General features: G+C 38.1%; 1 protein-coding gene across 8 annotated transcripts in view; it reads left to right on the plus strand.

Moving 5' to 3' along the window:
• Positions 1-17185, plus strand: part of TAPT1 (transmembrane anterior posterior transformation 1) — a 49618-nt gene that overhangs the window by 30125 nt on the left and 2308 nt on the right. For all 8 annotated transcript variants that reach the window (XM_037399805.1, XM_037399815.1, XM_037399844.1 and 5 more), the window contains 6 exons: positions 3935-4015; positions 4859-4968; positions 8100-8159; positions 9537-9605; positions 11110-11186; positions 14578-14738. In XM_037399805.1, coding sequence (XP_037255702.1) covers positions 3935-4015; positions 4859-4968; positions 8100-8159; positions 9537-9605; positions 11110-11186; positions 14578-14738 — 558 coding nt within the window. The remainder of the gene's footprint in view (positions 1-3934; positions 4016-4858; positions 4969-8099; positions 8160-9536; positions 9606-11109; positions 11187-14577; positions 14739-17185) is intronic.

Consider the following 17185-nt stretch of genomic DNA (forward strand, 5'->3'; position numbering starts at 1 on the left):
CATCATGTAGAAAGACACCAACGTATGAAGTGCCACCAAGCTACCAGTTTAGAACTGGAAGTTGTGAAACCATTTTCACTTGGCAATTGTGCTCAGCACTGGCTTGTGGATAGCAAGCTGATATGTGGCTGTACTATTTTTCCCAGTATTTCCAGTTCTGGACTTGGTGTCAGTGGAGTTAGTGATCCTTCTCACCTTTGCATGGCCATTTAAACTTCTGCTCTAACAGCCAATTCATTAAAACTTCAGGACTGAAAGAACTGCGAAACATCTACATAAAAACTAATTGAACAAACCATGAGATATACATTGGTTATACAGTTACCTAATAAAACCAAACCTGTTATCTTCTAGGTGCAGGAGGTCAGCAAAGATTGTGAGGTTTGTATAGCTGCTTGAGATTGCAGCTACAGAATGTGTGACTTCAACCATACTGTTCCTGTGGCTTTCATTTGTCAGCTGTAACAAAACTACTTTCACATGGTCACCCTGACTTCTACTAGGAAATTTATGAACACCCAGGCAATCTAAACACTGTCGCATTTGGAAAAAATTATTATACAAAAGACATAAAACCTTGTGTTTGTTGTAGCAGAATGAAATATTTTCCTAAATGTAAGTAGTATATTTTCTTTTTGAAATGGATAATTGTAAGCAAATTTTGTAGGATTCAGGATTAGTGAATGAGGAGACAAAATTATAAAGAGAAACTCTTTTAGAAAGCCCAGCATGCTGTCATCCTTTATGCTTTTAAGTATCTTATTTTAATTTGAAGCTCAGTTTTTCACAAAACACAGTTGTACCTCATATGAAGTACACTAGGTGCAGTGCATTAAGTTATTTGCTTCAATTGCTGTTTGGCCTTGTTATTCCATGTTTTTTCTTTATTCTCAGAAATTTAACATATCTATTCGGAAGCTTTAGGAACTTCAATTTTTTTTCTGTATAATTTCTTAGCCTTTTTTTTTTTTCTTAATTCTGTTCTTCCTGCTTTGTTCCTGATTTATCAGTCTCGCTGGCTTTGATCAAAATATTGAACAGCCTTCACTTTTACCTTTTGGTCTCTTGAATTCAATCTTTTCTCATGTGGCTCTAGTTTTTAATACCACTATTCTAATCCAGTTGTTCATTTTAAAGATGAGGGACTTGGGGGCAGGAGTACATTTAAGATAGACCAGTGCCTCCTTGATGATTCCTTGTTCAGTCTTTGATCCTTCCTTGTGCTCTGGTGACATGTTAAGAGGTAGTTGTCACTAGAGCTAGTTAGGATTTGCTGAGATATAAACTAAATGATCTTATTTTACTACTTACACACTGGTTTATAACCAGCTTTTGATCTAAACATATGAACAGTGGGATTAACATGACCAAAGTTATTTTTTCCTTCCTGATTAAGGATTCCTGCATGATGTGTCAGGGAATCTAGAAGGAAATAACTAGGTGTTCTAAAGACTTTTTTCTACCCAGACGAGTAGAAAGGCCACTTTTGGATCTTTGTTGTGGGATCTCACTGCCCTTCTCGTTAGTTAATTCAGCAAAGTACCCAAGTTCTTCAGAATTCAGGTCCTTACTGCGTGAGTTCAGTAACTGATTATTTAGGATGTTGACAATGTTGTGCTGTCCTAGGAACAATTCTGTATTTCCAGTTACATCCATTTCTTTAGTTGTGGGTTTTTTCCCCTCGTTTTTTCAGAGGGATGATACCTATGACTCACTGGTAGTTTTAACTTTGAGTCTCTGTTGTCATCAGTCCTTTAAACTGAATGTCTCTATTTTTCAGAAGGATTTATAGAAGGGCAGAGTGTGTTATTAACATGGGCATAGAATTGCGTTCAGATTGGAATGGCAGGGTTGATATAAGCAAGGCAAATTTAAAGTCTGATTTCGCTATGTACAGGCCTTTTTTGGGTTTTACTTCAGAGAACCAATAGACAAAAAGTACCTCCTGCTTTTTTCCCCTATTGCATTTTATGGCAGTATGTGCGTTACTGGCTTTGAAATAAATGTTTACCACCTCTATTCATATGACAACCATAATAGGTACACATGGCATCTTCGTATGAAGTCTTGGAATGCCTGATTCTTCCTTTCCCTTTTCAATATACTGAAACTCATATTTTAAAGGAAACTGAAAAGATTTAATCATAAGTAGTCATTTGCACCACCAGTGAATTCATGGAAGCACAAGCAAATTCAGTGTCATCTTTCAAAATAGTCTACAAAGAGTGGGTATAGGGGAGTATGCAGTATGATGTGCGGGCAGGCTTTAGGGCCAGCCCTGTTAAGTGTACAGTTTAATTACAGTATTGGAATGCAGTGTATGCATGGTATGTGCTGATAAGAGACCAGTCAGGGGGTCTGAATATATCTGAATTGGTGGTCAATGTCAGCTCTGCAACACTTAGGAGCATGAACAGTGAGAAAGTAAACTTCTTAATCACATGCTTGTGGAGGTAGCTGAAGACCGTTTAAAATGCCCTCAGAGTTGTTCTGGCTGTCATTTAACCCTGTCTTATGATGGAAAGGGTTGTTAAAGCTGTACTGTATTCTAACTGAGAAACAGTTTGTGATACGCTTATCACCAGCACTTCATGGGGTATGTCTGAAATCGAGTTGAAATGGCTTCTATCAATATTAAGGATTTGTCATGATGGAGAATGAGGAAGAGATCCCTTTTTCTTCCTGCTTTACTCTTCTTCACACTAAAGCACATTAGAGACATTTTTTTGCCAGTACCTATGCTCTTTGTAACTGAACGCTGACACTGGTGGCTTGTCACTGTCTCCCCAGATTCACAAACATGGTAACTTACTTTCCTTTTGTTGTTCTTTAAGAGTATAATGTCCGTAAGTGTGAATCTAGGAATGTAGCTTCACTTGTTCTATAGTTCATCACATCATCTAAGAAGTGGTAATACATGGTACAGGAAATTCCCCCTGCCTGTTTAAAAAAAAAAAAAAAAGTACATATACAACATCAAAGAAGTTCATAATAAATGATGAAATATTATTGGTGTGTATTTTGTATTCTGAAATTTTAATCGGGATTTAGGTCTGGTTACCATTGGTTATTTTGGATATCATCAAGCCTTTTTTGTCATTGCCCATGAGACAGAAATGAAACAAATTCCTGAATCATCTGGGTTTACTATTGAAGCCGCTGTAATATTCACTTTCTCCCTTGCTTGCATCTCTGACGGATGATGAGAAGGACAAGGATGAAGAAGAGCAGCTGAACTCATTCCTCTCACTCTTGAGCAGCCTTGAACCGCTGTGGCAGCAAAGATAAAAGATTAGAAGGGAGATCAGTGAGATCAGGAAAAATAAGCAGAGGGGAAAAATAGGTGTCAGCCTGTCATGTGGTCTCAGAAATTAGTGGGGGAAGAATGTTTATTGCCCAGCATAAGAGGAAATTCAAGGCCAAAGATGTCTGTCCTGGTTTTGGCTGGGATAGAGTTAATTTTCTTCTGACTACTGGACCCAGTATATAAAAATGTGGATATCCATGATCTGTAGAAAATGAAATTTGCCTTGCTAATAACTTGAAAAGATAGACAGGTGTATTGTCTCCATTTTTGCACCAGGAGGTGCTGGTCCTTTTTGAATCCCCTAAGAAATGCACACACTTCATCAGGAAAGATAACTATTCTATGAATGTATTGGAAAAGGTGGCAACAAGTCACAACTTAAGTCCCTTTTGATGCTGGGAAAGCTGAGCTGATGCAGCACTGGATGGACTTCCAGTCAGGTCACAGCATACTGCAGAGTTCCTGTCTGTGGTGTGGTTCCCAGCGTCCCCTCCTCTCAAATCCAAATTTGTGGGAGAAGATTGTCTAATCCAAGATTTACTAAGTAATAGAACCTCAGAATGAATAGATAACTATGTATGCAAATAAGTATTTCTTTGGAATTGACAGCTTTTTTTTTTTAACTAGATATAAAGGAGAGGTTCACCAATTACGTGCTGCTACTAATTGTATGTCTAAGAAATATGGAACAGTTCTCATGGAATCCAGGTGAGTTAACTGGTAGAAGAATTAAATACAAAATGACAAGTTCCTGTGCTGTCGACAATTGATCTTTTGCTTCTTTCCTCAGTCTGAAAGATAAGGGTAGCCAGGGCATTTAATTGAGAAATCTTTCAATATTTCAAGATACCTTAGATTCTCATTTTTCTAATTACTGGCTTTCCTGTAAGAGTGACCCTGTCCTTTCTGCTAGAAGTATATGCTGTTACACTACAGATGTGCATAGTTAGGTTTCGCGTAGTGTCTTGAATGATTTCTTCCCAGTCCTGCCCTTTCCTTGAAGTACTTTGAAGATGAAGGATCCCCTAGAGAATTTTATTTTGTCAGGCCAGTGAGACGAGTATGTAAAAATTTCCATTTTTATTATACTTAAGATTGTAATACTATATTGAGCAAGTATTGAGTAAAATTTGGATTTTGTTTTATTAGAATTTTAATAATTTTGAGCCCTGATCTGTGTGGTGTATTTTGCTTGAATGTTACCAGTCTACCTAAATTTTACCTTACGCATCTAACACCACAGGTGCTCTGTCTATCTTTCATACATGCTCAACATTTATCTAGCATGTGCAAAGGTTGTCTTCCTAGTAGAGATAAAGCTTATCCAAACTGTGGTGTGGTTGTACAGTACTATAAGTTTCTAGAACAGCAGTGGGATAAGCAAGAACACACACGCTGCTTGTTGAGTGGTGATGTAAAGTTACAGACTTTTCAGACTTTTGACGATTTTTTACTGTTGAGCATTATATATAACACTGCGTGTTATAATTTGGTGGTTTTGTATACTGACATCAAATTAAATGGCCTAACTTGTTTCTTTCCAACCTTCAGATCATCTTTGGGTGTTATTCCCAGATGTTTGCATGGTGGTTGCTTCAGAAATTGCGGTGGATATTGTGAAACACGCCTTTATAACAAAGTTCAATGACATCACAGCAGATGTAGGTATCCTGTTTGGAATGCTGAGTGCTGTTTTAAGTTGTAGTTTATTTTGCTAATTTTTTTAAAATATTAAAATCTATTCCAGTGCAGAAAATGTAAAAAATGTTATCTTCATGCATAGGATATACTTTGGGGAAGGTTGGTAGTTTCCTGATGCAGTATACTTCTGAGGATCCTTACAATGTGGAACAAACACCTCTGCTTCTAAATTAGTAGTTCCAGATCCATAAATTATGGAAAGCATTGTATAACAGTTCACAAAATAAGTACAATTCACATAACTGGCAGATCGTTTTGTGAAGTGATCACTAGTTAAATTGACAGGTTACTTGTTGTACGATCTAGACAGAGCTTGCACCTTTTCCTAACAGAATGGATTGTAGGTTAAAATTCAGGTTTTGGGAAAAGCAAATCTAGTGAGGCTGCTGAATCTCTGTTCTTGCGTGTGTGTTAGAGGTGGAATTTGAAAGCAGAGATACATTTTTCCACTTTCCTTGGAGCACCAATACGAAGTAGGTTATGTTAGTTTCCCACTCCTGAAATTTCTTAGGCTGTATATATTATGCAGTCCTTCTTTTATAGTAGGAAATGAGGCTACTTTTTGTGTGTTGTGGCATGATACATTGGCCATTTGCCTTGCATGTTGTGTGAATTCAAATGCATTTGATAAATTTGTGAAGAGATGAGTTCGAATTTTTTTTTTTTTACTACTAAAAACACTTCAGGAAATAGACCAGAACTTGGAAGTGCTATCTTTTTCAGCATCTCCAAAGTAACTACGTTGTGTAGTATAGAAACAAATTTAATAGATGTACTTAATAAGCTCCCTTATGCCAGAGGCATTTATGCATGCCCTACTTTCATACAGAGAGTGTGGAAAAGAGCAGTAATGAAGTAACGATAGCCAAAAATATAGCATGCTTCAGTGTGCTGAAATAACTGGAGGATGGGGGTAGTGAGTGACAGTTTTCACGGTTTATTTAATAAATTGAATTTTTTGTATGAAGTTCTAAAGATCGATAGTTACTAGATCAGACTTTTTCAGAAGTTTTGAACACCTGCAGTGCAAGTTACCCTGACACTTATCCTTAAAATAGATGCTTTTCTGTCGCAATATGTAGAACTGTTATAAAGACAAAAAAAAGGCATCTTTATTTTCTCATAAAATTTGCTTTTTTCATGGGATCGCTTCCTTAAAATATGTAAGTAAGCTCCCCCATTTTTTAAATTTGATCCCAGTGCTACCTTTCTTGTAGCTTAAAACCAATTTATGAACTGTAGGAAAAAAGTAAACGGGAAAGAGGAGACCTGGTTACCTGGATATGGAGAAGGCTGAAGTACTTAAAGGACTTTTTTTGCTATTAAACCACTGTCCATCATGTTTGAGAAGTCATGGCAGTCCAGTGAACTTCCCATGGACTGGAAAAGGGGAAACATAACTCCCATTTTAAAAAGGAAATAAAGAAAGATCTCAGGGCCTACAGGCTACTCAGTCTCACCTCTGTGCCTGGCAAGATCATGGAGCACATCCTCCTGGAAACTATGCTAAGGCACATGGAAAATGAGGTGATCAGTGACAGTTAACATGGCTTCACTAGTGGCAAATTGTGCCTGACAAGCATGGTTGCCTTCTAGAAAGGAGTTAAAGCATCGGTGGGTAAGGGAAGAGCAGCTGACGTCATCTGCCTGGACTTGTGCAAAGCATCTGACACTGTCTCACACGACATCCTTGTCTCTAAACTGGAGAGACACGGATCTGGCAGATGTACCACTCTGTGGATAAGGAAATGACTGGATTGTTGCACTCAGAGTTGCAGTCAGCAGCTCGATGTCCAAGTGGAGACCAGTGATGAGTGGTGTTCTTCAGGGGTCAGTACTGGGACCAGTGTTGTGTAATATTGTCTGCAACACACTGGGATTGAGCGCACCCTCAGCAAGTTTGCCAGTGACACCAAGCTGAGTGGTGCGGTTGACGTGCTGGAGGGAAGGGATGTCGTCCAGAGGGACCTTGGCAGGCCTGAGAGGTGGGGCCATGTGAACCCAGTGAGGTTCAACAAGCAAAGGTGTAAGGTCCTGCGTGTGGGTCAGGGCAGTGCCAAGCACAAATACAGGCAGCGTGGAGAATGGATTAGGAGCAGCCCTGAGAAGGCAGGCAGTGGTTGGTGGTGGATGAGCTCAGCATGACCCAGCAATGTGCGCTTGCAGCTCGGAAGCCACCCATATCCTGGGCTGCATCAAAAGAAGCCTGGCCAGCAGTCTAAGGGAGGTGATCCTTCCCCTCTCCTCCACTCCCGTGAGACCCCACCTGGACTACTGTGTTCAGCTCTGGGACCCCCAATGTAAGAAGGACCTGGACCTGTTGGAGTGAGTCCAGAGGAGACCATAAAGATGATCAGAGGGCTGGAGCACCTCTCCTGTGAAAACCAGATGAGAGAGCTGGGGTTCAGCCTAGAGAAGAAAGGGCTCTGGGGAGACCTGATAGCAGCCTTCCGTACCTAAAGGGGGCCTACAAAAAAGCTGGAGAGGGACTTCTTACAAGGGCATGTAGTGATAGGACAAGGGGTAGTAGCTTTAAAGTAAAAGAGGGTAGATTTAATTAAGATTGAGAAGGAATTTTGTACTGTGAGGGTGGTGAGACACTGGAGCAGGTTGCCCAGAGCAGCTGTGGATGCCCCATCCCTGGAAGTGTTCAAGTCCAAGTTGAATGGGGCCTGGAGCAACCTGGTCTAGTGGGAAGTGTCCCTGCCCGTGGCAGGGGGTTGGAACTAGGTGATCTTTAAGGTCCCTTCCAACCCAAACCGTTCTGTGATTCTATGAAGCATGACTTCTCTTACTTCATGTTTCTGATGATCCTCAAATCCAGTAAATGCTTTATAAAGTCTCATGCAATTCCTAAACCTTACCGTAGTATTGTTTGTTCGTTGTATATATACACACAGGTTACTTGATCACAGAAACACAGGCTCATCTGTTGAAGGCTGCAATTAGACCTCAGATAAACTGGCTTTGATTCATTCAGCTTCTGCATATTTGTAATATTTTTAGAGAAATATTTTATTAATATCTCTGTCACTTGTATGAAGTGTGATAACAAATTAATCATACATCCCTTGTGCTGGATTTTTTCCAGGTCTACAGTGAATACAGAGCTAGTCTTGCATTTGACCTTGTTAGCAGTCGACAGAAAAACGTAAGCCTGAAAACAAAGGGATTTGCTTGTATTAACTAACGTAATTGTTGTGGGGGGAATATGGAAACAAGTACTTAAATATGTGTGGAACTGTTACGCTTCCGAAGCACTGAAATTCTACTCTGCTTTTTTTAGTAAGAGATAAAAGGAGTATTTCCTTCTGATGTACATTCTTACCTTTATCCAGTTGTTCAGGTTATTTTGAGCTTTATTTTATATATTGTTGAGAAGTCTTCCAAACACACACATAGTCAGGGGATGGTTGTAACAACGTTGACATTTTTGAGATATGGGAAGTAAGCAAGCTCAACAAAATAAAACAAAAAGAACAGTGATTTAAAATTACCTCAAGAATATCTTAACTGTGTTGGATCAAAATACAGTGTTCATGAGGAATTTCTATGACTACTTCACAGACTGCACAATGTTCAGGGGTGTTTGTACCATGTGTGTTACTGTTGTGGTGTGGGTATTTGCAGAGCACACAGCCTGCTTTTGTTTTTCATCAGTACTGTTTTGGGAAGTCTATTTGCAGCACGCCTTTCCTAGATGAGTCTGTTAACTATTAGTGAGTGCTCTTAACTATGAAATGAAATTTATTGTAATAAGTTATGTAGAATTTTTGGGCATGTTTAATAGCTATTGCTAGGAATGCGGTAGCTGTATTCATAAAGGAGTTAGACACCTTAAATTACAAATAATTGACTATTAATAATGTGTTAATTTAAAAAAAACAACTGTTTATTAGTCCTGAAAATTCCATTACTTTTCCTAAGGATCCTTTGTGGAAAATGACGTAGCATCACACAGGCACTAACTTTGGCATCACATTCAATACTGCATGAAAGCTGTCATGCAAAGCAATTGTGTTTTGAGAGTTCCAATGCCGGCATATTTTTCGGAATGATTTTAACACATTTATTGTCTGGCTAATTACAGATGTTTGTAGAATGGTTTAAAATGTCTAGTGTGACGGATATTTGTTCTTTTATCCCTGTTACGGGTTTTTATGTACAGTATTTGAGGATCAAAGTCAAATTAATACAAAAAGGTCTCTAAGCTAGTAATAGTGTACAGATGAAATATCATAGCACGTTTGGATTCAGTGTCCTAATTGCTCTCGATTTAGAGATTTGTATTACACTCCAGTTGCTCTTGATTTAGAGCACTGAAGCTAATCTTACTGGTTATGGTAGTATTACATTTTTGTCTGAGAGTACAGCTATCCACGTTTGAATTTCAAAATGTGAATAGGCATGCTTTATACCAGTATAGTGTTTGTTATTGTAGATGTGGTTCTTATCTAGGTGGTGTGCCAAGCTAAAATAAGCTCATTCCTTTGCATAAATAGTTCGTTATTCTTCTTCTTTCTCCTAGGCATATACAGATTATAGTGATTCAGTTTCCAGAAGAATGGGTTTCATTCCTCTTCCACTGGCTGTTTTAGTAAGTTTTATCTTTCCTATCAGTTTTCTGTTAATAAGATCTCACTTGGAGAATATACGCCTGTGAGATAGCTGACTCGGTTTGATGTTTTGAGGACAAAAAGATCATCTCAAGTAACTGTAATGATGCTGCGAGTTTGAGGTTGAGTTAGCATTCAGTATAACCTATCACATACTAGTTATGACCTCACTTATGTGTTACTGTTTATCAGCCTTTCATAGAAAATTGAATATATTAATTTTTTAGAATTTATAAACTCTTGAATTGTAGCAGTGGAATTAAACTACATCTGAGCTTATTAATCTGTTCCTTTTGGCAATTATCCTGTTCATTCATTTGGAATAGTCAAAGCAGCTGGTTGCCAGAAGGTTAGCCGTAGCGTACTAGGCGTTTGTAGGTTTTTCATAGGAGTCCTTCTGGTTGTCCCTGTAATGGTATGCTTAATGACTACGTTTTCTTTTATATGGGGCACCGAATTTCTGAGCTGTTATCGAATACATGGTTCTGAAATAGTTGATCCTGTTACATGGACATGCTGCTATAAAATTAATCACTTCATTATTGGAATTGTGTCCACATGCTCTCTGTTCTGAAACTGTTCCAGAATGTTTTCTGTAAATAGCTGCTCAGACTTCCCCATACACACATGTAGACAAGCAGTAGTTACCATAGTACTGGGAACATGTCCTTGCTTTGCCAGCGAAGATGCTATTCCTGGAAGAATATCAATATGAATTAACTTAAATAGAATGTTCTGCTGTAGAGATGGGGAAAAAATACTATTGACAGGCTTTGCCTAGTTTTTATCCATGACTTAAAAACAAACCGAAACAAAAACCAACCAACAAAACCCACAAACCACAAAAAATCAAAACAACTATTATCATAATCGTGTTTTCTTTTATAACTAAATTACATCCCGTGAAAATTCAATTGAAATTCTTTTTTCAGGTTAACTGGGTTCTGATATGATATCCTGGATACTCATAGGTTTACAACAAACTGAAGTGCTTTCCTAACTTGGAATCCTAACCCTGAAATACTAAAGTAAAACTGAGACTTCAGGATCATTTGTTACTGAAATTTGGGATTCCTTTGCCTAGTCCACAAAGCAATTTTGTATTCAAAATGTTACCATGTGTGAAACACTGATTCTGTTTTATTGCATCAGCATCTCTTGACATTCTCCTCAAACACTGGTAGCTCAGCTTCCAGTCCTTGACTTTTGGAGAAGTTTATTTCAGGTATTTTACTTGGAAGTCAGAGGTGAAGGAAATGTTATCAGACTGTAGTTTTGGCAAAGTTGCAACTAGCTGCTAACGTGATACTTACTCAGATCAAAATCTTGACTAGTTAGTGCTACCAAGGGGAACATTAGAATAAACGTCTATTAATGTAGATGTTTCTACTTTTGTCTTGAATTTACCAAATACGAAAGATCTGTTAGAATATTAATAATTGTGTGCTGTGTGTTTTAACTGTTTAACTTTTATCCTTAAAACAGCTCATCAGAGTTGTAACAAGCTCCATAAAAGTACAAGGAGTCTTAGCTTATGTTTGTGTTGTGCTGTTCTACTGTGGGTAAGTAAATACACACAATTGAAAAGTATTTACCATTATTTGGTCAGATTCATGAACAAAGCTTCTGTGGATACTTCTAGGTGTATAAGTGTAAACATAGTTTATGTTCAGTAGAACGTAAGTGTAAAACACTTAACACTCATAAACTGAAATTGAGAGTGCAGATTGGTCCCCAAGTACTGTAACTGTATTGGCAGATTATAGCCCTCAATAAGTAACTTCAGTAATTAAAGTAATGGAAAAATAATAGAAAGAGTTTGACAGACAAGCACCATATCTCTGCATAAAAGGGGAAACTGAATTTTAAGGAATGAACCTTTCTGTGAAAAGAACAAAAGATTCATTATGCCAACAAAAATAAGCAGTTTTAACTGCTCTGAGCAGATCATGAATTCTCTCTGGTAGTTCAATGCAAGGTTTCTTCATTTTGGGAAACTGCTATACAGAAAAGAAAAAGTAAATACAGGGCTCATCTTTCTGGGAAGTGTGAGTTCCGTAAGTAACCTTAGTTAAAGGATAGAACATCTTATGGCAACTTGTTTACCGCAACCGATGACTTGCAAGTATCTCTTCACTGCCGAGTTAGTTTATACTTGTGTTATCCTTAACTGCTTTCCAGTCAGTACCTACTTCTGAGATGCATTTAGGTGTACTTCAATCCCAGTCTAGTTTGCTGGTCCTGAGGCACTTACTGTCGACTCCATGGGGATGGCCAGTTTCTAGGAAAGCTGTATGCTGAACTGTGTCAGCATTTGTTGTCTCCCAGTACTGATTGATACTGGAGTCATCCTGAAATGGATCATAAAGAATTAAGTGATTCAAATTGCTGCAGTACAGAGGACCTGCCTATGTTGTTGTGAGTCTGCCTCTTCCAGTGCCCTGCCAAGCTGTGTTTGTAACGGAAGGCAGTGAGACTTGGGTGTGGGGCAGTGGTTCAGCAGGTACAGTGGAAGAGATGAGGCTGCTAATTTACAATTCCTTATGAAAAAGAAGATATTATTACACGTCTTTTATTAATAGACACTTACCTCTAATCTGACCTTGACTGCAAAAAAAAAAAATAGAACTTGATCTGATGTGTCTAGTCCACATCAGTGTAGAGACACATCTGTTCAGTGTTGGATAACTAAGGCTTTGAGACATTGCATATAGGCCAAATATTAAAATGTTAGCCATGTTTCCCTGCACCGTACTTGGGTTTCTTCCCCAGCGTGCCCCGTGCTGTGCCCGTGTTCTCCTGAAAGCCAGCTCTGTGCAGCTGCACGCACTAGCCCCTGCTCGTCCCATTCAAGCCGTGGTATACCGAGCTCAACGCCTTCGTTCTGCTCAGTGGCTTTTCCCGTTTCCCAATAAACATAATTATTTCCCTACCTCTACCATTCCACTGCTTCAGCCCAGTACTGGATTTTTCAGTGTCTCTGTGGCTTGGATGATGGAGGGTGGGAAGAAGTAACGTGGTTTAACATGAAGGATTAAAAGCTGCTCTTTGAAGGCGTAGGTTACAAGAGTAAATACATTTTGGTTTATTTTGTTTTTATTGAAAAATGAGAAGAGATTTTTTACTTCTGCCATGATCTCAGATTTGGAGCTAACTCACTCCTTGCATCTTTCAAGCAATTTGTGTTCTGAACAAGAATTTCAGCTTTTCATCAGTTTAGTATAGCATAGATATGTGAGAAACAACCTGATAAAATCCGAAACAGTTAACTGGGCAAAGGTTTGAGACTATAATGTGGAGGATATTGTTTTGTACTGATATTAACAAATGTAATAGTTTAAGTTGTACTATTCAAGAGTCTTGCCCAGCATATGAAACCTGAGAATTCTTTTTCTGGGATTTTGAATAACCACAGATTTTACATTGTTGTTAGAAATCTAAGCCCGGGGTGGACTGGCAGAAAAGAATAAAGGAGGTTCGCTGGAAACTCTTGCATAATTTTCCGTGAGAAACTGGAACTGATACAGTGAAGTGTTGATTTATGGCCTTTTCAACTTCCAACCTCATTAAATCAGAGTCAAGTCGGGGTATAAACACCTATTGTCTCAGAACAAAAGCATGCTACCTAAAAATTGTAGGGAAAAGCGTCTCTTAAAACTTAATAAAATTGGAGGAGGGCTTTTCAACTCTCAGAAACAAGATCTATCTCGATAACCTACTAAAACTGTAGAGTCACAGCTTTCAACTTGCTGAATGGTTGCTTGGATACTAAAATGTGAGTCTCCTCTGCTCATTCTTCCATGTCTCTAAATTTCTTCTACAAGTAAATGTATTACTTAAAATTCCCTTAAAAGTGCAGTGTACTTTGTTTTTCTGTTTGACAAGTTCTGATTACATTAATGCAGTGAGGGATAGTGAAGCTGCTGCTGAAGTGTGCTTGGGTCAATTTATGATTAAGCAGTTAAACCCCCTCGTGCATCTGTGAACGTTGAGTTTTTTAATCTGTTAGTGATGTACATAATAAATGGGTTTTCAGAGTGGAGAATGAATTTAGAGTCTGTATTTGGTTCACTTTTGTTACATAGGTTGATTTGTGTGGAGAATATTTATACTCATCATATGGAGAATAGATCGCCATTTCCTTGCTACACTGTATAAACCTTCACCTGCGTCACCGCTGCTGTCACCTCTGCAGTGGACATTGGTTTGCGTGTCTTGTAATCCTAGTAACAGAACTTAGATTTTACAAAGCTCATTTGAGTTGTAAATATAAAAGCATTTAATGGAAGACGAGACCTTCCTGTTCTTCGAACGAGAAGACAGGTTAAAAAGAAAAAAAACTTCAACGATTTGCTGAAGTCTGTTCTGCAAATGAGTGATAATAGAAAAGGAATCTGCTATCAACTGGACTGTACCATGATGGCAGTGCGGTGCTGCCTCTTTGGGTTTTATGGACTGTCTTTTGGGATGCGAAAAAGGACTTTTATGATCGCTGTAATTTGTGAAAGCTAGATACTTGCTTTCTTGTGGTTCAAAGTCCACTGGTGATCCTTGGTGGGGAACACTTAAGGCTGCTGTTTTAATGGTAGTGCATTTAATTTGGACTTGCACTGTTAAGGGGCCTTTTTAGTTCTGTGTTTAAATATTTGGTGTATTAAATGGCAAATGGCTGCTTCACTGTCCTTGTAGTCCTTTTGCTAAACTATGATAAAACTTCATGGTTTTCTCCAGATGCCTTGGGGGGGGGGGGGGGAGGCATTGAATCTGAAACAGATTGTTACAAAAAGGAAATTACCTTTTGATCTTGGTATTGGAGGGATTTAATTTGTTAGCTAATCCTTCCAAGAGAGCAGTAACCATATGCAAGTATTTTAATGTGACTAATTGCAGTATAAATAATATGCAATTATTATGCTAATGAAAATATGAAAACAAATCCTTTTATTTTTTCAGATTAATAACTCTAAAAGTCCTTAACAGTATTGTATTGCTGGGGAAATCATGTCAATATGTGAAGGAGGCAAAAATGGAGGAGAAATTATTCAATCCTGTCCTGACTGCCACCCCAGGGAAACCAGCTGGCAAACAGCAAAGCATGTTTAAATCTACTCAAGGTAAGGCTGACTACCTTGTTTTGTTCTCAGCTGTAATGAAAATGGCTTTCAGACTAAATTTAATATTAAACCAGATGTATGACGCTGCTGCATAGTAACCCTGCTGCCAGACCTTAGTTGTACCATATCGCAGCTGTGAAAGTCTCTGAATGTAATAGAGTGAATTGCTTTTAGGTCATGCATCTTCTTTTGGTTATAAATACTTATCTCTGGTAAGATCCCACCCTGATAAGTGGAGGTGATGCAAGCCATCAGAACATGGCACACTTTTGTTTGAAAATCATAATCATAGAATGATTTGAGTTGGAAGGGACCTTTTAAAGATCTAGTCCACCGCTCTCTGCCTTGTCGCTACACAAATAAGTAAGTATTTATAAGTCATCTCTGAAAGGGCTGAAGTTTAATAAGGAAGCAATCTATGCATTTATTATAAAAATTAATGTAAAACATGGCACATAATAGGTATGATTACTTGTAGTTTTCTTGTACAGGTCCTCAGCATTAGTGGTTAATACATAATAGAAATGGGGCATTATTATATTCCTGTGACACATTATAGAAGGAAATAGAAACCTTCATTGTTCCGGTCAGCTGAATTGGACTGTATATCATCCTCTGTGAAGAGCTCAATGAAAGCCCTAGAAAACTTAACAGTGAGGCTTTTATTGCGTTCATTCTATTGCTTGCCAAAGATTTGAACAGCTTGAAATGTGAGGTGCTTATTAGTCATCATAGTGTCTTGCCAGCAATGGTGGAGTTAAGAATCTGTCAGTGTTTCAGTCGTAATTCTCTGTATCTCACCTGTGTCAGACCACATCAGGCAGAAACTTGGTGCAGACATCTGTTTTTAAATAGCTTAAACTTACAGAGTTGCTTTAGTTTCAGGATGAAAGAACGTAATATGAATTGGTCTGGATGTCTTTTGTATTTCATTAGATGACTGTCATAATGTTTTAATTAAACATTCTAGTACTGCACTTGGATATGAGACTTGGTAAGTTGTAGTTACTTAGATTGACCCTCAAACTCACTCACAGTAAATAAATCCTGAACACTATTTTTAGCTGAAGCAGCAGCAATTTTACCAGGTCAGTCAGCAGAGATGCTAATTTCCTCAACTGGAAATATTTTGATTGAAAAGTAGCAATCAAAAAAGCTTTTGCTGATTTTATTTAGAACATTTTTAACTTCTGTCAGTGATGAAAGAGCTCTGTTTTTAACAGTATTTTGGGGGGGCAGGGGCGTTTACCTTTTAACAGCTCTTTATTTATTAGAAACCTCAGTTATGTGAAAGAATGATTTTACCTTCCCCAGCTTCTGTGTGTTTGTATTATTACTGCTGGGCTCTGCAGTATTGGTTAATCCCTGTGCCCCACTTATCGGGGTTTTTTGGGTTTTTTTCAATACAGTCACTCAACCCATCTCTTACTAGAATGAGGGTGAGGGGAATTAATCTGGTCTACTTTCTATCAGTTTATAATGAAAGTCAAGTTATTTTCTTAAGAGTTTCCACCTCTTCCACAGTAACAGCTTAAAATTTTGAAGGATAAAATTTTACACTTGCTCTTGAAGAATGAAAGTTCTAGTTCCTGGTAATCATTTGTAGGCTGACCAGATTTCTCTGGAAGCTGCTGGGTTAGAAAATAGTTACCTTTATAACAAAGTCCTACAATTAGTATTACTTGTCTCCTTTCTCAGTGCAGGCCTAGTACCTTTGACTTGCATAAGACTGCAGAATAATCCGTATACCTTCAGGTAGTAGATGGTATAGTGTGAAGAGATGCTCAATAGAAAGAAGTTTTTGTAGTAATTTGGATAATGTTGCCATTCTGACAGATAGTGATCCCTTGGGCTATCTGCAGCATTCTCCACATTAGATTTTTTTTTTTTTCCCGATTCCTGTAGAAACAGTAACTCAGTCTTTACCAGGAGATAGTAAATAAGAAAAATTTCTTTCCTTGACGTTGCTTGTGCGTTTAAATTTAAGTGTTTTTTTCAAAAAGTGGAAACAATACATGGGTATTACTTACAAATATCTTAAGTTAATGGAGCCAGTGTTCAATTCCACTAAAGAAAGAGGCAGGAATAAAATTAGACATCTTTAATGGAATGCTTTAGGAGCCAATGCTATTAAAGTGTGTAGCAGTGCATGACTCATGAGCTATTCCTAGAAAAGCCAGGTTTATTGTACTTATATAGGGGATTAGGCACATCTAGTTCTTCCTACAGAGATTCCTTTTCTTCGTTTCATTAGAAAACATCTGATTCATACAATGACTGTCAAAAATCTTGCTTAAGCCGACAAGAAACAGTATGTAAACCAGAAGGATGCAGTGTATGTCCTAACATCTACTGCTTATGCTCTTGCTCGTTATCTGAACTTCTGTGGAATGTTTTCCATTTTTCTACCAAATTAGAAAAGGAGATCTCTTATGGTAAAACTAAGA

The sequence above is a fragment of the Falco rusticolus genome, chromosome 1, assembly GCF_015220075.1.
Source record: "Falco rusticolus isolate bFalRus1 chromosome 1, bFalRus1.pri, whole genome shotgun sequence".
NCBI lineage: Eukaryota > Metazoa > Chordata > Aves > Falconiformes > Falconidae > Falco > Falco rusticolus.